We start from the raw sequence: 23,574 nt of genomic DNA, 5'->3' as shown, positions 1-23,574 counted from the left end.
GGTTTTTCCACCTTATTTTTTGGACATGTTATATTTTGATTTTTTAGCCATAGTATAGATTTGCCTTTTTTGTCATTTTTTCAACATACATTATTATGGTGTTTTTGGTTGGTTTTGCAACATTCTATGCTATGATTTTTTTTTCCATACTATAGTATGTCCTTTTGGTAATTTTTTCAACATGCTACGATAAGTTGGTTTTGACCTTTTTTTAAACATTCTATGCTATGACGTGTCTTTGTGTTTGTGACCGTTTTATGTTGTTTTCAGCTTTTGTTTTTTTTCATAAAATTTTCATATTTTTTGCTCTACTATAGTACATCTTTTTCGATCTTTTCACATGCTGTATTGAGTTGGATTTGGCCTAATGTGTTTTGGGACATGTTGAATTCTGACATTTTTTGCAATACTCTATGTTTCTTTCGGTCATTTTTTCATCATGCTATATTGAGGTATTTTTAGCACTTTTTTCAACATTCTATTCTATGATGATTCTCAGCATGCTGTTTCGTGTGGTTTTCAGCTGTTCTAAGCCATTTTTTGTACATTTATTTTGGTCTTTTTCCGTTATTTTTTCAACATGCTTTATTAAGGTGTCTGACCGTTTTTGCAACATTTTATGGTATGACTTGTCTCAGCTTGCTGTTTTCTGTGGTTTTCAGCTGTTATTAGCTGGTTTTTGGACGTGTAATTTTGACATTTTTCACTATACTAGATCAGGGCTTTGCAGTAATTTTTTTCATAGTGCTGTATTAAGTTTTTTTGGCCATTTTTGCAACATTCTATGCAATACAACGTCATGCAATGTTTTGTTATATGGTTTTCAGCTGTTATTAGCTGTTCTTTTGGACATGTCAAATTTTAACATTTTTCACCTTATTATATTATATTTTATGTATTGCTTTTTCTGTCATTTTTTTTATTGTCCTGTGTTTTAGGCTTTTGACCAATTTTGCAACATTCTATGCCATAATGATTGTTTCTGCAGCATTGTATGCTATGACTTGTCTTGGCATGCTCTTCTATGTGATTTTAAGCTGTTTTTTGGACTTGGCATAAAAAAAATATATAAAAACGTTATAGTAGTGCATATCATCACATTGGTTAAAACATCATAGTATAGTATGTCATTCAAACAATTAAAAATGTCAAAGTATCTTTTGATGTCCAAAAACTTGATAACATAATGTTGTGTGTCATTCCAAAAATTTACACAAATGTCATAGTATAGTATGTTGTGCAAAAACTGATAGAAAAGTCATAGTATCGTATATCACAGGATATTGTTCAAAAAATAATAAAATGTTAATGTTTAGTTTTTTGTTCAAAAAAATGATCAAAACATTGTGATGGTATAGTATGTTGTTAAATAAATGAAAAAAAGGTAATGGTATTATATATCAATAAAAAAAATAAACAACTTCATTGTGGAAAACACCTCATAGTGAAGCATGACGACAAATTAAATAAAGTCATAAAGTATGTTGAATAATGTTATAGTATAATGTGAAAAATAACTGAAAAAAATATTGTAAAACAAAATAAAATTAAATAAAATATAGCATGCTGAAAAAGTAAAAGATTTATAGTATAGCATGCCGAATTAAAGTCAAAGTACACTATGTCCCAAAAACTGCATAATATAGTATGTTGAAAAACAGAAAAAAGTCTTTGTAATGCAGTGTGTCTCGAAAACAATAAAAAGCATCATACCATGTCAACAAAAGTCATTGTATAGTTTGTTAAACCAAACTGTCATAGTTTGTCAAAAAAAAAGTCATCGTATAGTGTGTTGAAAATGTTTTTTTAAAAAAAGTCACATGATAGCATGTTAAAAAAAAAACAAAAAAACTTAAGGACATGTCATGGTATGGAATGTTAAAAACTAAAGCAGGGCACCAGACAACAGATGGATGTTTCCACTTCCAAAATTGCACCTGAATTTTTTTGGCCACTGGATTTGAGACCAGCAGGAATAAGTTGTTACACCTTTTATGATGATATCACAAATTTGTTTGTAAGTTTTAAATATGTTTCTAAATGTCACTTATACATCTAGCAGACATAGAGCGATAATAGCATTCATTTGAAATTTCTTTGAAGCATCTTGACAAATGCAAACCCACAGGTAAACAGTGTGATGTTGCACAAATGAGGCTGAAGCACTCGGGGTCATGATGTCCTCTGCTTATGAACTTAAGAGCATTAGCCCGTCTTAAACAGCCCAGTGTCCAATCGAGCTGTCTCCAGACATTAATCAGGGATGGGCAGCATTGAGACAACTTACTTTCACATCCTGCTTTACTTTTACTCTAAATAAATTACACTAAGTATCAAAAAACAAGTAGAGATAAAAATATATTATGTAATCATACATTTTTTGCCTACTTTACCCCCCAAATATCAGAAAAGCATCAGAACAAGTGACAGAATTAGTCCATTTTTATTTGGAGAACACTTATTGGATTTGACTCTACCATCTCAGACAGTAGAAATACAGAAATATATACAACAGTTTAAAAACAATATGGATTGAAAAATAGATATTTTATGCCGGGGGTTTAAGGAGGTTTATACTTGATTCAAAAAGATGTCACTAGAAGAGTAAGTCTGCATCTACAGTGCATGATTCATGCTCTGTGATTAAACTATAAGAACTATATTCATCTTCTGGATGCAGCGCACCCACTTTACTGTAATTACAGGGTGCTATGATTAAAGAACAATAGCAGCATAAGTAATAGAAGTACTATGAATAGTATTCGCTACATAATCTCAAGGCTTTTCTGTATACACTTAGGTTTGCTTAACAGCCATTGTCTTAACGAGATTCCTATAACAGAGTTCATATATCATAGTAGTAGTGTGTGTCACAGCGTGTGTTTGCATGTCATCTCACATGTTATAAATGTGTTGTTTCCTCTCTCTCCCTTGGTTTTCTAGTGTAAATATAGTTTGTGTTCATGTTGTGATCACCGGTCCAGCCAGCATATAGAGGGGTAGCGCTCACTCAGTGTCTTGCGCAGCTGAGTGCTCTGTGTCTTATCTCTGGTTTCCACCACACACTCCACCTGTCAACGCACGCACGCACGCACACACACACACACACACACACACACATACACACACAGAGTTATCCCTCTGGCATCACTCACACACACAAGAATTAGGGCAGTGAGCGGGTTGCTGGTTAATTATGCAACACCTTTCACCTTTTGACACGGCTGGTGAATAATCGTTACGGTGGCAATTTGTCAGAGTAGACTGCAGGGCCTTTAATGAAGAACCGAGCTCGGCTCTGTTTCCAAAGCAATTCAGCAGTTTCCATTAAGTTTTTTAAAACAAGATGAAATGAGCTAATTCTGGTATCAAGACAAAAACAACTGGTTTGAGAAGATTAATGAATCATGGTTCTTAAGCATTGGAGCTCATCCCTCTCCAGCAGCAGTTTTTTGATCATTTGTTTCAAGGAAAATAAGAATTTAAATTGAGACTTTATAACTTATGCTGAACAGCAGGGATGGGCAGATCCATCCTGCCGAACCCATGCAGTGATACTCACAGGCTTCTTATTTGCTTTAAAAAATAGCAGTGTTTAAATGATATACCAGTAGATACAAAACATGGGTGGCTGCATTACTTCCAAATGTTTTCAGTACTTATTTAAAATGTTTGTTATATTCAGTTGGCCCTTTTTCACATGACTATGTAAATCTATGTGACATCAGAACCTGGTGTGCAGCCGTGTACAGTCACACACTTCCATATCAAATTAAATGTAACACCTTGGCAGAAAGGAAATGTAGGCTAGTGTGGTGCTACTTTTCACCTGAGGAAAATTAAGCCAAATGCACTATTTCTGTTGAGTAAGTGCAACACAGCAGCAACATGAGTATGTGTTGTGAAACTGAACAAACACAACAAGAAGCAAATAATAACTTTTTTCATAAATGTGTTATGAATAGCAGATATGTATTATGTGATCAACCTTTAAAAAGATACTATTATTATGAAAATCACATACCCATTTAAGATATGACTGGTATCAGAATGTAAAATTGTGACAAAATGTATCAGAATTCTATCAAATTTAAAAAGTTTGGTATCCCTACTAAACAGCAGCCAGTGCTAAAATGCTACTGCGAAGAATGAATTTTCCTAAAATTAACTAACATAAAGCTATGCATCAATATTGTGTGCACAGTTTGCTACCAGATAACATTAGCCAGTGTAAAGTAGCGTTAAAACTTCTGGATGCACTGAATTTAGTGAGGGTGTGTTTTAGTAATTATAAATTATACTTTTCATTTCTAACAGTCAGAATGAGTTTAAATGTTTTGTACGATGAACAATAATTAATTACCCATTAATTAATTTACCCATTAATTAATTAATTAACTGTATTTTTTATAATTTCATATAATTTAATTATAGTTTATTATTTTAATATTCATATTTTATAGTGCAGGTACAAACAAAACTATGAATATTGGTATTCAATTTATAAACACTCTACATGCACAATACATGTTATACAGGTTTTTGAGCCATAAAATAAGCAGTTGTAAGTGATTTGTTGATTAATGGATTTTGGTGAGATTTTTCCCAACCTGGTAAGCAAAAAAATATTTACTTGAAGATTTTTTAATGGACTGTAACAATGTAATATGAATTTTGAATTACTGATAAAGCCATTATTTAAAACATTATGAGGGTGCCTTATGAGAAAGTGGAACCAGTATTTTTGCCATGTAAAGGTAGGTTTTCTGTATAAAAATACAGCATAAATATAGATTAATTTTACTTTTGTCTCCCTGAGTCACAGTTTTGTCCTGCAAACTCAAACTATGGTGGAAAAGTAGATGAGCTGACTGAGGAGGAGGAGGAGGAGGAGGAGGAGAAAGAAAGAAGTGAGGAGGAGAGATTAGTCTCTTACCTTTGCCTTGAAGAGGTCTGACTTGTCACTTTGTCTCCGATGGCAGACGTCCAACAACCTGTGAGGAAAAGGACAGACAGAGCAAAGAATTAAAAAAGGCGTTAAACATGACACAGACACGACCTCAGCATGAAATAAAAGAGAGACAGATCTTTAAGTGGATGGTTAGTGATCCTACCTGACGTCCTCCCTGGACAGGACGTCCAGCAGCTTAGCCATGTCTCCTGGCCATTCTCCCAGCTTCACTGAGAACTTACTGACCCGATCATCCAGCACCAGGGCGTGGTCCACACACTGTCTCACCAGCTCCATCTCCATGTTAGCGCTGCTCACCACCACAGCGACCCTGGAAACAGAGACGGAGAGTCTCATTTCATCTGCAGCCAAAATTGCTGTATTGCCAAAATGTCAGCTTTTCAGGCAGAAGAGAAGAAAAATGTCTCAGCCCTCACAGTCAGGTCTATATTCAATATGATACAAAGGGTTTTTACGAATTAGGCCTCAAACACACATGGTTTCTATGTAAACATTAAGTGGAGTGCTTCACTTGCGAGATGTTTGCCTTTTAAGAATGAAGAATGAATTAAAGCTGCTATGTGGTCCTGCCTTGTGACAGAGAATTTGCCAATAGGGCTCAGTCAGGTTCAATATTAATATCAAGTCTGACCCACTTTTTGCCTCTTAGTTCCGGTAGTTGTCCAGCCAAGATGGCAGCGAGTCCCATGGCTCCCTCTGTGTCCACAGTGGAGCGTTCAAACTCTTGAAACCGCAGCATCGCCACCAGAGAGTCCTCCTCACTGTGAGCCCGAGACCAAGAAAGAAAAGCGTCACAGCAGCCTTTTTAATTCAATTCCATATTTAGGAAAAATAGAGGATTTTCCACATGCTCATTACTTTTTAAAGTTAACTTTGATATGAGAAGATTTAGTGAAAAATAATCAGTTTCTGCGTTAGAATGTAATGCATTCAAATTCTGAGTTTGAAAGCAGTCAATATTTTTAAATGATGGCTAAAATTACAGTGAACCAATATTAACACATGGGCTATATTTTGCACACAGTGAGTATTTAATTAAACCTTTCAAATGAAGCATTAAAATGTGATGTGGAGGTGCAGTACCTGACAGTGATGACTTTATCGACTAGTTTCTTTGCCAGCTGGAAGGTGTTAACACCCAGCGAACGCTCCATAAGATCTGAGAAAAGACAGAAGATCAACATATGTCCACTTAGTGCTAGAGAGAAATTAAAAATGAGCTTCCGACAGAAAAATGTGCAGAAAATGATGACGTTTACTTGACATTTCTGTACTAAATGTCTGGAGCCAGTACAAACTAATGGTGTTTTACCTCCATAGAGTTTCTTATTGGGGTTGCTGTGCATGTCTTTGATTGGACCATCAGTTTTCAGAGATTGTAACAGCAGGGGGAAACTCTCTGGTTCAATTCCCTGTTGAAGAAGTGCATTATTTTTAAACTGTTGAAACTCTTATGATATATATATATATATACACATACATATAGTATATCCCCATGTTAACACGTGAAAACAAGACTAAGAGTCCACAGCCACGTTCCCAGCTCTGTAAAGCTGTACAACACAACATTTTTTGGCACTAAATGGTAACTGGATGCAAACATTTTCATGCTAACATGCTAATGCTTAACATGTATAATGTTTACCATGGTAACCATTTTAGTGCAGCATGTTAGCATGCTTAATTTTTTCAGGTCATTTTCTTGTAGGCCTAACTTTTTATTAATGTTCTTGTCCATGTTTTTCAAAGAAATCAAGCCCATTTGCACAGGTTTCAAAAGATTAAAACACCTGCCAAAATACTCAAAACAGCTACTGTAGTAGTTCCTGCTACAATAGCTTTCATCAAGACGCATTTCGTCATGATGACACAAACACACAAACACAGGTAAAAATAACAACAGCTGCTGTCATGACTTGTAAAAATGTGAACACTGTCTGTATGAGTACCTCTGGTGAAAACAGTGGAAGGGGATTGACAGCCTTAATCAGCCTCCATGATGCATTTAATAATATTCAACACTCGAATAAACTTAGCACTAAATTTGATTGACTGCTTCCTCAGACACAGGGATATTTCTGTACGATTGAAAATAGAAGGACAGGGCTGTTCTGTTCCTCGAGTGTAAACAGAGCTAAAGCTGTCAGACTTTCAGCTGTGGAGAGATAGTGGAAGAAGGGAAACACTTCAAATACATTTATCGTGTTAAGGAAAAACACCAGGGAGATGTAGAAGGAGACTTATCTCTGCAATAAGAAGTTCAGGTTTATGGAAAATGTGACCTCAATTTAAGAATCAGCACTAACAGGAACAGTAGTGGTGTGAGAATAGAGGCTACAAATCAACGGATGTTCATAAATTCTGCTACCCTGAATTACTAAAATCTAATCTCTGAGCATTCACTTACTATGACAAGAATTCGTGAGTCGAGGTGTTTGATGGCTGCAGCTGTACCAGCCAGTAGACCGTACTGTCCAGCTGCAGGAACCACCACTGCATCCAGTTTGGACACTTGCTCATAGATCTCCATGCCCACAGTGCCCAGTCCTGCTAGGTACGCTGCACTTTCATCCCTGGATGAATGAAAACAGTAAAAGAAAGACAGAATGCCATCAGGTGACGGGCGCCGCAGCATCCTGATTATACACGTTACAGAAAGTTCCCTTTGTTATAAAACTCTTGTTTTTGGCCCCTTCAGGTTCTGCACTGTGCACAAAGACAGAAGTTAATTTTACAAAATAAAGTGGCACATCCTTCTTCCTTGTCAAGACCATCAACTATATAAAAGAAGTGGATATAGCCGCCAAGACGTCACCCACTGGTTTGTGTACTACCGTTTCAAAGCTTTGAGTTTGGCATTTTGGCTGCCACCATCTTGTTTGTTTTGGAGGCAGAAATGATCGTATTTGGACAAAAGATGAGGGGGTTTGATCTGACGGAGAACCTGAGGACACTGTATACACCCACCTATACTGCAACCTAACAATTTACCTTTTAGAACTGAAAATATGCTGCTGAAAGGGTCAAAGTTCTTCGACAAAAGCATGAAACAATTTTATGGGGAGTTAATAAATTAATCATTGACTTATATAGACCATATCAAACAGTCAGCATCTTTTGGGTGCCAGGAAACGACATTGCCATACCACTAAGATTTCCGTTACAGCCATTACTGCACAACAACAGCAAATGAGATGCAAGCCCGTTCTCAGTCTGAACTCGTCAAATAGTGCCTCTCTGTCAGTGCTTCCGGCATACGAGTGTAACACCAAAAGCCACCTTCCGCATCCAAGTGGAACGTGACTGGACAGCATCAGTCGAGAACGTGCTTGGACAGAACCAGTGGCATTGTTATCATTTTTCGATATATTTCAATGCAACACGTTTTATATGCTGTTTATGTGCATTGGTGGCCAGACCGGATGTCTCAGTAGAATAACGATGTTGTGAAAGACACTTTGAAATGGTCTATAAAATTTGACTTTTTTTTGTGCAACTATTAGTCTCGGGCGGCACGGTGGCTTTGTGGTTAGCACTGTTGCCTCATAGCAAGAGGGTCCCTGGTTCCCGGTTGGAACAGGGTTCGGTCCGGGCGGGGGCCCCCCTCTGTGCGGAGTTTGCATGTTCTCCCCGTGCCTGTGTGGGTTCTATCTGGGGTCTCTGGCTTCCTCCCACAGTCCAAAGACATGCAGGTCAGGTTGATTGGTGACTCAAAATTGCCCTTAGGTGTGACTGTGAGAGTGTATGGTTGTTTGTCTATATGTGTTAGCCCTGTGATGGTCTGGCGACCTGTCCAGGATGTACCCCCCCCTGACTATTAGTCTCTAAGGCATTTCCCCATTGCCTTCACTTTTCAGGGAGATTTGGGTTTGTTATGGTAACAACAGCTAATGTTCTACTATCCTCAAGCAGAGATGAAGAGGTCACAGAGGTCTTGTAAGCTCACTTCTTTTTTTCTCTACATTGCCAGGCTTTTTAGGCACTTGCTCATGTGATCCCTTGAGGCAATCTGATTTTGCTCAGCTCATTCTGGAGAAACAAAAGGCTTTATGCAACTTTTAGTCACATTTGCAGGTCTTAGAGAGTGGTATTCTCTGAGAGCTGAAAGCAGACTTTGATACTGGTGGACTTTCTCTTCGCAAACACATGAAATGCCTCCCACTGACTACTGCCACAGTGCTTACAGTGTGCAGTCTCTCTCTCCAGCTGTGACAAAAGAACAGACATTCACAGCGGAAATTTCAGCTATGTGATAAAACCTTATGTGATCTGTCTGTAACAGGTTGAGGCCAGTGTACTGGGTCTCACAACAAAGCTTTTCTTAAGCCTTGGTTTAAGATTTGACCCTTCTCTGATACTGTGTGATACTATTTCTTGACAATTTCAACACTACAGTAAAATGTTCAAATAAGTATTAGTGGAACTGACTCTTCAAGGTAGAGGTATCCATTCTCTGAGGCCAGATGGCGGGCGTGGTTCTGGGAGTCGTGGCCGGTGCTGCCATAGGAGATGACCATGGCGCCGTAGTCTCTGTAGATTCTGAGGCGAGGCGAGGAGCAGCACGACGGCATGATGACAAACACGGGTATCTTCAGCTCCACTGCGTGATGAGCCACGGCCATGGAGAAGTTACAGTCGGTGGCAACAATCACACCCTTCCTCTGCTGCGCCTGGAAGCAGTTCGTAAATCATAAACATGTGCACACAGCACACATCAATGGATTTGGTGGAAATCAGTGAAGGATCATTTTACAGTGTTTACTGAATATTGTCAGGATTCCTTCAGTGTTCATTGTTTAGAGCTGAATTATCCAAAGAGGTCCCTCCCTTTTTAAAATGAGCCAACCCTATGATTTAAACTGGTAAAAACACTGGATAAAGCAGTGTCACATTAAAAATAAGTGTTTCTCCGATGCTGTTTGGCACGTTGAAGACGTTTAATCCAAACATTCAGAAAGTTTTTCACTGGGAGCCGAATTATCCACAGAAGTTTCTTCCTCTCCAAAAAAATCAGAACCATGGATTTAAACTGGTAAACGCATTGAATGAAGCAGTTTCACGTTAAAAATCAATGTTTTTCTGACACTTTTCTGCTCGTCACAAAGCAGCTGCTTATTACAGTGGCCAACACAAAAACACAAATGGCTCCTTCATGGAAAGAAACATGATGGTGCAATACAGACATCTCTGTAGAAGAGGACCTGCTCCCTATGCTGATTTAAACAGTTCATTCTAAGATAACGAAAACATGGTTCTCATTTTTAAGTCATTATGCACTGAAGCTGATATTATATTCCATTTCTATCCATATTTAACTCCTAAATCCTACACAATGGACCTTCAAGAGTAATAAATAAAAAGATATTACATCACAACACAAGTTATTCATTGTTTAAGTTGATTTGAGTTTAAGTCTTAGATGAAACATACGCATATGCAAAAAAATCATCAACTTCAAATTTCCAATAAAACAAATGGCCTTCCATGTAATATAGCTTCTGTCTTAAACTTGTCTTCTCAATATTTAGACCACAATTCCTATAATCCCTGTTGCTTCTTGTCACAAAGAAGATCTTTGCATGGCCTTACTAATGAGGATAAAGACACTAGACGTCATTTTTCCATCAGGCTGCTCAATCCATCACCACTTGCCATTGCCAGAAATCTAAAATAGCCTCAACGTAGAAAACTCAGGAGTAAAGCTTTGCAGGAATCCATTCATGCTGTTAACAATGATTAAAATCCAATCCAAAAAATTTGGACAAAGTTCTCGCAGACACACAGTATACATCGGCAAAGGAACGTGCCGACAATCCACTGTCCATTAAAGCTGCACTCAGACTATTTCTGTCACTACTGGTCAGTTAACACGTGCATGTCTGCACGAACACACACACAGTAGGTCACACTAGCCGTGACCCTGATGGACAGAAACGGATCATCCTCTCTCTTTCTCTCACCTGTGTGAGGGAGGTGAGCAGGTAGAGGACTCCTCTCTCCTTCACAGAGCCTGTGTAGTGCAGGTGCTCCTTCTTCAGGTAGATCTCCATCCCGTACTGTTTGGACAGTCTGGAGTACTGCACACACAAACAATAAGCAGCATTTAGAGCAGCTCTGTGTTTGATCCTATGAGTGAACTGAACTGTACAGGTTGTCAAAAGCTGTTACTGCAGTTTACCAAACATTTCATTCATTCATGCTTGTCAGTGTATGACATTCTTTACTCCCCATTGATTTTTTTTTTAATATTATGTCTCTCTATATATTAATTAATATGTATTAATTGTTTAGTTATGGTACCTATACATTCACACTCATTTAGCTATATGTTTATTACTTAGGCCGTATTTTTCAGTTGCGTTAAATTGGACTGCATTATTTTGAGAGAGGTTGCTTACAGTGATGTAGTGTGAGACCTTCAAAGAGTGGTCTCGAGACCAGGGCTGGAGGATATGCAAAAAATAAAAAATAATAATAATATTGCAATTATTTTAACAGACATTGTAATTGCGATATGAGTCGTGAATTTTTATTTCATTGTCACTGAAAAAAAACACAGTAAAAATAATTATGTATTTTTTGTTGGGGTCAGTACCAAACAAGCATGTTTCTTTACCTCTGGAACAGGGTTTTTAGGGGGTTTTTTTTATAATGGTATTTTGTGACACGTTTTACCTTTACCAAAAAATTGCAGCTCCTGCAATTTGAATATTGCACTTGGCCATATTGCGATTTTAATAATATTTTAATTATTGTGACATACTCAAGACCACTTTTTGAAGGTGTTGGTCTTGTCTCCCGGCATCAACCACATTTTTACTTTGTCTTGTCTCAATCTCAAACAAAAATTCAGGATTTTATTTCACGACCAGTCAACTGTGGAGACACCCTAATTGTCTGTGCCTTGTCTGATTTATTTCCTAACACAATTACTGTGAGTAAATATAACACTCACTAATTCTAATTAGAATTTTTTGTCCTTCTTTACATACTCTCCAAAAAAGTGAGTGCGAGAAACAGGGGAAGAAGCTGTGGCTATGGCAGGAGATGAACATTAAGCTAAACAGCTAAACATTAAGTAATTAAAAGTGGACACCCAAAAGGAATCTTCCTTCGTTTCCCGTGGCCATTTTTGTGGGAATGTGAATATTTAAAATCAGTGTGAGGAGTGCATTTTTCACATTATACTGTAAGTGAATCATGCAGTGTTAGGGCTCGAACTGGTCTAGTTATGACTTGATGTCAGTTTAGGTGGTCTTGACTACTACTTGGTTGCTAATGCTTTGCCCATGTCATTTAGAAACATGAGAGGGAAAGAGTGTTAGAAACACCTCGTAGTATAATGATTCATTACAATACCACCAATTACTACAGCCTTAGCTGAGTAATGTATAGCTGAAATAAGGTCTTTCAGAAAGTTAAACAGAAACTGAACATTCTAGACTTTGTAAAGGTAGAATATGTGTGAGAGTCATTGTACCTTAGAATTTATAGATATATCTTAATAAACTGAGTTCAAATTTAATGTAATAAGGAAAAAATAAGGTCTATTTGTCAAATAGTTGTAACTCTTGTACATTGTTTCTATAAAATGGTTAATAGAATATTCAAACATTTTTGAACCCACCACTTTCTTTCTCACCACACAGTTCACACTACATAAGGCCACACTTTACCGTGCAGGGTGTCTTCTGTATCACTGACTGGATCCTGAAGGCCGCGGCACTGATGTCCTCAAAGCGGAGATACTGGATGAGAGGTCTGGGTAGGATCCTGAACTCGCTGACACGTCTGGTTTTGGGAGGCTCCATGAGCATGATCTCAGGAGCCCCCACCACCTTGGTGTCATACATCTTCACGTCCCCATTGAGAAGCTCCTCCTCACCAAAGTCCTTCAGCCGCTCCGGTTCAATGAGGGTGGGTCTGCGGCCTGCGGCGCCGTTACTGATGGGGCCAGATTTGTAAGATCCGCCAGGCTGACTGGGGCCCAGACGCAACTCATCTCTAGGAAAAAAGACAACAGATAAATGTTACACTTAATTTTCAACTAGATGCCATAAATTTGAGACAACTGACCTGTCCTTCTGCTACACAGATTGACCTATGTAGAAAGTAACTTGAGTCCCCTTTAATTAAATCCTTGACAGCTGCATGAGATCTCTTTCATTATGATGAACATATGTTCATCATAATGAACAGGTTTATATTGCCAGATTTATGCCTGGACCACCAGTCACAGCCAATTAAATTGTGTCTGGTTGACAAGATTGTCCGCCGACGTTTGATTTTCAAAAAATCAAACGTAGATTATAAACAATTCAAAAACAAAAGAATAATGTGAATTTGACAGCTTCTTGAAATTAAAAAGAGATTTTCAGATTTCCGGCGATTTCATTCTCACTTAGACACATTTGGTAATTAAAAGTGTTCAGCAGAAACAGAAACACTGATGCAACAGCAAAAGTAAGGCAGGGCAGAGTGAAAGAGAAAGTGCAAAATCAACAAACGTTTATGTCTGTCTGTTCACAAATTACAGTCTTGGAAAAGAACCAGAACAGAAAGTACTCGAGTCTATGTGAGGTCTCCAGCAGACAATATCGGTTAACTCCTTCAGGAGAAAACTGTTTTTGGTGTTTTGTGCAGTGTATTTGCAAAGAACTGGCGAAATCTGTATTTTAGTAGAATTTACGGACATTTGTCACCTGGATATGATGTCAAGGCTCTGCCTAACATCCACTTCCTCAAAGACAAAAGCAATGAAAGCAAGAAAAACAGATGTGTGAAGAGACACTTGGTTTAATTACTGTGTGGGGTAGGTCTCCTTGCTGTATGGCTAGATGAACCCCTATGAAATTGCACCAAAAATGCTGTAAAACCTTTTATTTTTAATTTCTAATTGATTTGATTGTGATGATTTACATTATCACATTATCATGACCTCTGTGTTTGGCAAAATATGGTAGGTAATTTGCAGTGGATTTTTTACAAATTCATACTGAATTTAGATCACAGAAGACCATATATTACAGATATTACAAATTACAAGAGGTCCCCTGGTAACACTAGTTCCATGTGAAAAGGGCTTAGAATAAATTGAGTCACCTTTCATGCCAACCCAGTTTCCACACACTGTGACAGATTACATCTATAAATCAATTTATGATTCATTGGGTCATTCAGCTCTTCTTTTTATGAGACGCACAAACGATTAAAGCATCAATTTAGGGCCAAAGGCAGGGCAGTTTGATTTATCACAGCTCAGAAAATGGGCATTGAGTATAATTAGACAGTACAACTCATTTAAACTGTCAATTTTTGTCTGAATCTGCAGACTCTTCTTTCATTTCTCAAACGACATTGCATAAAACTGGATTAGACTTTGGACTCGATTTTCGATGCGTCTTTAACCACGTAGTTACTCAGGAGGCCCTTTACACAGTAAAAACATAATAATTGGATTACACCCTTTTAGAGATTAACCCTGCCACTTATCCATTAAAGCAGATCACAAATGGTTAAGTTTGAATAAGGTTGTGCAGTGGAGCCATGCCAGTCACATTCAGATCTATAGCATGAGCTAAAAGTTCGAGTGTTTTTTAATGTCTAAGATGAGCGGGGTTTGCTGCATCACCATAGTACAAGTAGGGCTAAATGAATAAGAGTAAAATAAAAAAGTAATACAGCAGAAAGCGCTTTAGTGTGTTAAAATACCAAGATGCCACTAGGTGGAGCAGTTCTCCCAAACAACCCTCTGAGTCTGCCAGCACTCTGCAGAGAACATCCCAGTCTATTTATATCACAATGATCTGCAATAAACAATACAGTGACCTTTCACCTCGTCCCCAGGGTCCATCACTGCTCTCTGCCCCACTTGTCCGTCACTTCCAGTCCATTATTCAAGCACACACTGTGCTCTCAACACGACTGTGAATAGAAAAGTCCGAGGCTGCACCTGTGATCAGGGTGCTTTGGTTCAAAAGCACAGTTCAAAAAACAACATTAAAGGGGGAAAAGAGCAACATGGCAGCCAGAATCAAGCCTCAAAAAGCCTCCCAAAAAGAGATGAAGAGCTATGGTGGCAGAAATAGGTTCTTTTAATTCAAATTGGCACCAAAAATGAAAAGTGAGGACAAAGCAAAAAGTGAGGAGACATTTCAGCCCACCAGGTTTTCAACATTGCACTAGCTCAGCTTCTATGTGTCCTTTTAACGACTAAATGCCCAAACTGGCTGCTGTAGTGCCTCCTTTTCCTATTAGAACAATATTCACTTGAACTGATTGTTGATGTTACTTTATGGTAAGTGCAGTTTTGCATCTTTCTGATGTATAGGCCCAGGCTCAACAACTTTTTTGCATTCTTTGTCTGGTTTGTTTAAGCCTATGTAGGTACCACAAGTAACGCCAGAGGGTTTGGATACTCACAACAAAGTACTTGACAGTTGTTTTTCTTTTGTTAAATCGTTCAGATTCATTAATTGCTGACAATCCATGTGTTCAATGTTGGTTAAGACAACCTATACATCTCCTTTTTGACCCTAGATGTGATGTAATTTATAAAGCCGTATTGCACTTAAAGGATTCCTGAAGAGCCTACCTTTTAGACCTTTTTGTCCCTCGATTTTTCTAAATCTTTGAGAATTACCTGGGAATGAAGAGGAGAAAAAGGTAGAAGACCAAGCGAAGGAGCAAGTCTACCAGGACTTCGAAGGTTGGGAGTACTTCTCCTCTATAAGGTGAAGGAACTGAGGAAGAGGAGGCAGGAGAAGAAGGGGAGATGGAAGAGGAGGAGGCCAATTCTGCAGGGGACCTGGATGGATCAGGAGAGGGTTTGGGGGGAACCATTTGAAGAGAGGGATTGCTGGAAGGGTATCCGTAAAGCCTAGATTTGGGTATTACGTCAGCCAAATATGGATTTGGAAGACAAGTGGGTGGTTGTGTTGATTTCCTTTTGCGATTAAGCTGAGGCCGAGGCGGCAGAGGAAGAGATTGGAGATTTGTGTTTGTCTGGGTAGGATGCAAACAAAGCAGATCAGGAGAAGGAATGGAAGTAACTGAAGAAATATCCAAACTCTGGGCAGAGGGTAAGTCTGTTGCTACAGGGCTGAGCTGGTTATGGGAGGGGTGCTGAGGATCAGGGGGGCTACATGTTGTAATTTCCCACCTCTGCCAGAAGGGGTCATTCTCCTCGCTGTCTTTAAGTGCAGGCCTGGGTGAGTACAAACGCTCAAGTCGTTCACTCAAGTAGCTTGAGTAGAATATCTGGGCAGCAAAGTTCATCCTGTTCAAAGCGCTGTCCTTCTACCGTCCAACAAGTCCCTGTATCTGAATCCCTCTCCTCCTTCGGCTGCTTTGGTGTCTCCGAGGGATAAGAGGACACTGACTGGAGCTGCTTCCACAGAGTAACGTCCCCTGCTCCAGCTCCCTCCCTCTTTCCTTGCTCAGGGGCTATTTAAGAAGGGATTACCTAGGGACACATGCATGGTGGCTCTGCAGCGCCTCTCCAGTGGCCTGGCCCCTCCCAGGTCTCTATTCCTGGGCCCAGACCAGGATTACTACCCCATTCTATGACGTAGCGCTAATCAGACGGTCTAAGGAGATAGATGCAGACTTAGGGTTTATCTATGGAGCAGTGATCTGGAGGCTCAACCACACAGAGGATGGTGGATCAGGAATGAAAGAAACTGGGGTGCCTAAAAGGGTAAAGATGCAGGTGTGTTCCTTGAGGATTGAGGCTCTAATCATGCTTACAAAATTTGTTTAAAGCAGCTATAAGTAACTTTCATATCTCTATTTTCCATAGCTAGAATCCTGATGCATTGCACATCATCTCAAACTGAAGAGTTACATTGAGGGCAACAGAAGATGATTTTCTGACCAGTTGTCAGATATCAGTGCTTGCATTTGAAATACACTGAAGCAGTATGTTGCTGCAGAAAAGCAAAGCTTGCCCGAACAAACAGTACATGCAGTATAATTGTAGAGAGAGACAGGCTGCCAGCCAGACAGATAACAGAGACTTTAGGGAAAGCGGAGAAGAGGTAAATTGGCTGCTGCCAGCACTCAGCGGGCAGTCCAGATCCTATTCAGCTCTGATCGGATGTCCAACGTGTCCCTCAAATCTGAACTGAGGAGCAACAGGGATGCCAGCGTTCACTGGATGGACTCCTTCAGATAATGAGAGTGCCCCAACTCAAATCACCACGGGAATGTGTATAATCAGAGATAATCCCTTTAGCAGACATGGCTCAAACTGTATTTGCAGGTAAATCTGAGTGTAGTGAATGGAGTGTGAGATGGGCAGAGCTTACAGACTCAGCATAGTGCTGATAGTGTCAAGTACAGTTACAGTCCCAGAGTGGGTTATTAAGAGGCTTTATTGTGACAGTAGTGATTGTGTTATATCATTAACAGTATCTGCTGATACCTGAGGTGGGACCAGGTCATTTGTTTTGCAAGTCATGAGTAAGTCTTAAGTCTTTACACTCAAGTCCCAAGTCATGTCCCAAGTCAAGACTGATTGCTCCCATGCCCTAAAGTTTTGATGTCATGGCTGTATGACATGTCATAATGTGCTTGTCACCAAATGTAACACCAATTTAACAAAAAAAGAGTAATGTTTTGTTAAATTTAGAAAAATACCGCTTTTTAAAATGCTGGCTTGCTAAGTATATCAATATTAGCCTCTGCCTAATGTTCTTTTTGCAAATAAAAATGCAGAAAAGTTGGAAGCCTTTGCATCTGTAATTTTTGACCTACATGTTTTGGATATTACAATTAGTTTTTTTTTTCTGACCACAATGTAGTTTATGTATGCAAACAAATTTATCTATCTAGTATTACTTTTTCCAACTGGCACACAGTGATATATCGTTGGTTATTCATGTTTCTCTCCTGCAACTTGACTGGTTGCTGTGAGATAGGTTCAAACAAACTGGACCTGGGGAATTAGGCGTTGAATACTGTTAATGTTCAGGAAATGACACGAAATGAATTCATTCTTGGATCTCTTTTTAAATAACACACTTTTCAATCTTTGGGCTTAGGGGGAAGTAGGGTTATCAAGTGTTAAGTCAAAACGCTCAAGTCCAAGTACGGTCACCAGTCATTGGTATTAAAGTCCAAGTTCGGTTGCCAGTCTTTTTTGATTTTTAGTCGAGTTAAAATTTTTATTGACTGTTCATAAGATTTGTGCTAATACTTAATAAAGAGTGAAAAACTCAGCAGGTTTGAAACTTTGGCTCTCAAAGCTCCTATTTTTTAAATTATTAACAAAACAACTGCCCAACTCTTTCTATGTGTAGCCTACAACTGGGAGGATCACCATGAATGCCTTTTAGCAGAGATGGCACTAAAGGGTCTTTATTGCCATTTATACAGTTCCACTACTACAGCATTTTCCTAACCTTTGATTTTGACCATTTGGAAGAGGTATAAGCACTTGGCTCTTACATTTGGTAAGATGCCATATTGTATTAGCTGGTTCATTTTAAGCATACTGACCCTTTATAATTAGGCTCACCCCCTAAGTTCATATCAGAGAGGTACTTGGGCAAAACAGAGGGGCATATTTTGACACATTAGGGAAAAATAATTTGACGCACTTATAATGCTATACACTGAAGCTGCTAGCTTCTTCAGAAATGCTTGTCGGATGATAAATTGTGTTATAAAAGGAGACATGAATGACCAGAAAATTGGTCAATAGAAACTTTATGTTGCAGAAGAGATCTGCATTATTTCAAATGTAACTTTATTATTCAACCGTCTTTGTTTAGAAGGGACTTAAGTTAGTCAGATGGCTTTGTACTGTAGAAAATATCAAGCAATGGACCGTAGATGAGAATTATAGTTTTGTCTACAGAAGAGGCTGTGGAAAGAAAAATAACACCAACTCTGAGTATATCTGAAAGGTTTAGCCTCATACTTTTGAAGACTAAATATATAAAACTATGAGATGAAATGTCCACTGGCTACAGTTGCCTTGGCAGAAAGGACATGGCAGCAGTGCTTTTTTTTAATCACTGATTGATTACGCTGACCACATAGCAAACCTCCAAAACCTTGGAGGAGTCCTCTCAGTCAAGCTGTTGATGGTTTCTGTAAGTATAATCTACAATAGGATTAAGACGGTCAAGGGAAACCAAAGGTCAACTAATGACTTGTCTTAAAAGCAAAGGGTGGAACTTTGTTTCTTTCGATGGAGTCACAGACTTCACACACAGCCACACACCTCACCCGAATCAGATTTAGATCCTTAAAAAGTGGCAGGAAGAGGGTGGCTGCCAGGGGCCAGGCAGGAGGAGGACTGAGCTCACTTCTTGGCAACAAGATTTTAGTGGAGTCCATGCTCAGGATAACTGTTTGACTTGATGAAACGATGAAGGTCTGCATCATCACTTCATGAGTGTGAGGGTCATAATAACAATTGAAAGACATTCAATAAAATGAGCCATATATATAGACAGCACAAAGAGGAGAACTGGACAGAAATAGATGGGAGAAGGTGACCCCACATGCAGCAGCCTGTCACACCACAGATCAGCGTGACGCTGGCCCACTGGATGCCATGATCCCCTGGCTCTGTGTCCGTGTAGACGCTCTGTGCTTCACCATGTGTCCACTAACTGAATGACGGGTCACATCATGAACTTTGACACACATCTCATATTGCGCTGGTTTACAATACTCTCACTTAAAAAACATTTATGAGATAATAATATTTGTTTGGTACATTCTCATGACACACAAATACATTTCAAATATATGATTATTTTCTAGTTCACATGACAATATGTCAACACTGGGGTTGCACATGGGATCTAAAAGTATAGCAGCTAAAATTAGCCATATGCAATTTTTTTGAATTAATTTTTTGATAATAAAATATATATTTTTTTAAATTATATCATCATTTTTGTAACAGTCCAGAGCTTGATAAAATAATGTACAGATGATTATTGTAAGTATAATAACCCTGACCCTATCACAACAATTCAAACAAAACAAAAACAAAGATAAACAGGTAAACAAACATCAAATAAAATAATAGAGAAATAGGTTGTTTTTTAGCCATGTGCTTTTTAATAACCTGCCTTACTAAAAATTGTTTAAAAGATTGTTTTGTTTACTCTACACAACTATTCTCTAAAAATCTTTTTTTTTCGTGGGACAGCCGAAATGTATTTTATGCTATGTAAATCACAATAATTTGCCCTACATTTATATCTCAGTTTCATTGCATTGCTTGTGTATTGTGTGCTCTTGTCTTGCATGTTTTAATTAGTTTTATTTTGTAATATGAAACACAAAAACATAAAACATTTAAATTAGCTTTAAATATATTTTTAAAAATATATTATTTTCTTTTTTAGGGTGATTAATGTCTGCCCAGGGACCTTGGATGAAAAATACCATTTTGGCAAACTCTGCCACAGTTACAGCCATGTTTACTGATGCACACTGTCCCTGTTACATAAAGTAATAAATAAATAAGTAAATGTTCTGAATAATTCATAAAATAAATGTCAAAGTGAAATATCAATCTGCATTTTGAGCTGATACGCTGAGAAAAAACAAACATCTTCATTTTTCTGTAAATGTAAAAATGTTAAATTTTGGTTCAAACTTCTGAATGTGCCATGTTAGAAAAGTATGTGATGTTTAGCGTATCAAATTCATTCTGACAGGATGAAATTATTATTCTTTTACTTGTGTCCCTTCAAATGTGGTTTGTAATCTTTTTTTGGCTTTGCCTAAGAGGATACATGAGTTTCCACTGAAACTATAGAATAAATCAACGACAGAAAGGTCATGTATAATATACAGTAACCGTTTTTTTCTTGTGTCCTTGGCCTGTTTTTCTGGTTTTTAATTTACTGAGAGACACAAATGCCTTCTGACTCGCTTTTCTCCTCTGATCCCTTCGCTCACTTTTCCTCCAGTTTTGTTTTCTGCCTCTTAACCTGCAGATCTGCTTAAGAGGCCAGACAAGAGAGCAGAGCACGAGGCTGAAGGCAGCCTGGCTTAATGAAGATAACCACGTTTACTACGTAACAGTCTTGGCCGTGTGTTTGTGTGTGCGGGAAGGTGTGTGAGTCACACAGACACACAGAGAGAAGTCAGTTCAGTGAGAATAACAGGAACCAATCAATGCGATTATAAAGGGCATTCTCTGCTGCTGGATTGATTTTGATTTCTTTGACTTCCTGCTGAACGGAAACACTGACTGATTTTCCCAGAAAGAGCTCAGCAGCTTTTGTCAATCTCACGATTTTACAGGAAAAAAAAAGTTTGAATAATGATACAAAAACAAATACGAGCTGGTCTGCTTTAATCTTACCTTGAGTAAAGCTAGGGATAAGTAATCTTTGATGCACAGCAGCTTTTTTTTACATTTAGCTTTGAGTCAAAAGATGGTGTGTGTAATACAGTAGGCTACTATAACCCTGAAATCTTATTTATGGAAATATCACCCCCTTTTTTCCTCATAAACTATGTTAAAAAAATAATTACTTATAATGCTTTTTGTGAACATTAAAGATCCCATATTGCAAAACGTCAGATGTCCATATTTGTTTGAGTTTTTATTAATATAAAAAGGTATCAGTGCTATTTATTGATGCTTTGAAAGCATCAATATGCTCAATCCTCAGACATTTGCACACATGTGAGTATAATACACATGAGGGGAAGTTTATCATTTTAGTGCAGAGATAACTTCAGCTTTACATCTCTACCACGGACTATATTTTAGGCCCAATAAACACAGACCCCTCTAGTGAGTGATCTGTGGTGGCATGGCCCAGAAATCTGATGGCTACCCCAGGTGCCACCCCATAATGACTGGCTATCTGTCCAGTCTTTCGAACTGTTTGATGAAAAGGTGAATTTATGGATGCACTTCAGTCTTAAACCTGAAAGGCAGTAATGTGCCAAAGTAGTGTCTTGCCTGACTAATTTTACATACAAACTCAAACTCATACAAATGTTTAAAAGTTTGTTCACACAACCTTACTTATTTTAGGTTTTTGCCACTTAAATTTTGTTGGCATTTTATACTTAATATTGACTTTTGGAAGAACAACTTCTTATGGAAGCTTTATTTTAAATTTGTGTGGTGTCACTCTTGTGTTGTGATTGGTAGGTCTATTTATCTTTTTAATTAAACTGTAACAGGAATGTAAGACACTGCAATGTTGATAATTAAAGTAGGACAAAAATGGTAAATTAAAGCTATGCCGAGATATGCCTGTAGCAGCGCTCGTACTTCAACCCCTGCATAAGTCAGTGCCCCACTTGGGCCCCTGAGTCTGAACACGCCACTGCCCATACACAATTAAGGAACAACTGGAAGAAGATCAGCTCTGCACTTTGGGTTTCTGGTAAGAGTGTTATGGTACGGTTGCTTAACAACCACAGCTGCAACCTGCATCTTTTCATGAAAGTTCGCACAGAATGGATACAAGAGTAGCACCCAGTGCTCGACATCGCATTTTCCAGGTGGTTAAGGACGCAGCATGTGTACGACCCCTATTGGGTCCCTTTGTATTTCCTGTTGGAATATTTTACAGTGTATGTAAATGACATCAGCTGACCGGAAGTAAACAGGGATCCAAACGGTTGCCTAGCATTGAAACTCCAGTGAAATGGTCTATAAAGATAAAAGGAGCTGCTACAGTGCTGTGACAGTCTTCCCCCAACTGCAATGACAACGCAGAGATGTCAGTAGTGCCATGGATGTACGACAGGAAGTCTGGATACAGCCATGGGGGGTGGGTCCTATTCATTCCTATGAGAGCTATTCATTGGGGCATAAAGCTGGCATGAAGTTACCTGAGTGGGTAACTTCTGACGGTGGAGCAACTGACTTCTGGTTTAGATAGCTCGCTAGCTTGAATGGTGGGCTAAAAAACGTAATCTTGAGGCTTTTTTAGACTGGGTGGCTTGAATCCATATGGTGAAATGAGTCGTAAGGGGTTTTGATGTTCACAAAAAATTATGAAGTGATTTAAAAACATCTCTTTCCTGATGTAAGTCAATGGGGAAAAGTCCTTCTGGGCCGGTGGACATCACGTGACAGAATTGTACGGTGTAATTCTACTTAATTGGCCATTATGTAAAAGGTGCATCAGAGCCTGCTGCACTTCCTTGTGGCTTAGAGAGTGCAGATGTGGAAGACTCAGAAACACTGACCAATCAGAGCAGACTGAAGGGGGGGGGGGTGTCTTAAAGAGACAGGTGCTAAAACAGAGTGTTTCAGACAGAGGGTGAATAAAGGTATATTCAGGCAGACATTACGATGGAAATACATAGAGTTTTTTGAACATTAAAGCATGTAACTATGTTCTCATAGAAACCCAAAATAAAACTATAACCCAAAAAGCGTGCGAAATATGGGACCTTTAAAATGCCAGTGACCATAAATGTAACACAAAACTTCCACCACACAATAAACTAAAACTAGAGTTCTCCCCCCTTAAAAGTCAGACAGTCTGGGGCTGAACCAAGTCCTCAGTCCCCTCCCCACTACATCCCTCCCACCCCTTCCCAGATACTGAGCTTTTTGTTCTGCATCTAATGTTTTCATTAGGAAACTGGGCGCA

General features: G+C 38.6%; 1 protein-coding gene across 1 annotated transcript; it reads right to left on the bottom strand.

Moving 5' to 3' along the window:
• Positions 1–2,875: 2,875 nt before the first annotated feature.
• Positions 2,876–16,324, bottom strand: LOC121954698 (L-threo-3-hydroxyaspartate ammonia-lyase). Its single transcript, XM_042502366.1, has 11 exons — positions 16,134–16,324; positions 12,649–12,976; positions 10,933–11,049; positions 9,401–9,642; positions 7,380–7,545; positions 6,285–6,384; positions 6,056–6,131; positions 5,608–5,733; positions 5,115–5,282; positions 4,937–4,994; positions 2,876–3,071 (listed from the first exon to the last, which is right to left on the bottom strand). Exons 1-11 carry the CDS (start codon positions 16,247–16,249, stop codon positions 2,973–2,975), a joined length of 1,596 nt encoding a protein of 531 aa, XP_042358300.1. The 5' UTR covers positions 16,250–16,324; the 3' UTR covers positions 2,876–2,972.
• Between the last annotated feature and the right edge of the window lie 7,250 nt (positions 16,325–23,574).

Source organism: Plectropomus leopardus, chromosome 15 (assembly GCF_008729295.1).
Source record: "Plectropomus leopardus isolate mb chromosome 15, YSFRI_Pleo_2.0, whole genome shotgun sequence".
In the NCBI taxonomy this organism is placed as follows: Eukaryota; Metazoa; Chordata; class Actinopteri; order Perciformes; family Serranidae; genus Plectropomus; species Plectropomus leopardus.
This window is presented reverse-complemented; position numbering and strand designations above follow the sequence as displayed.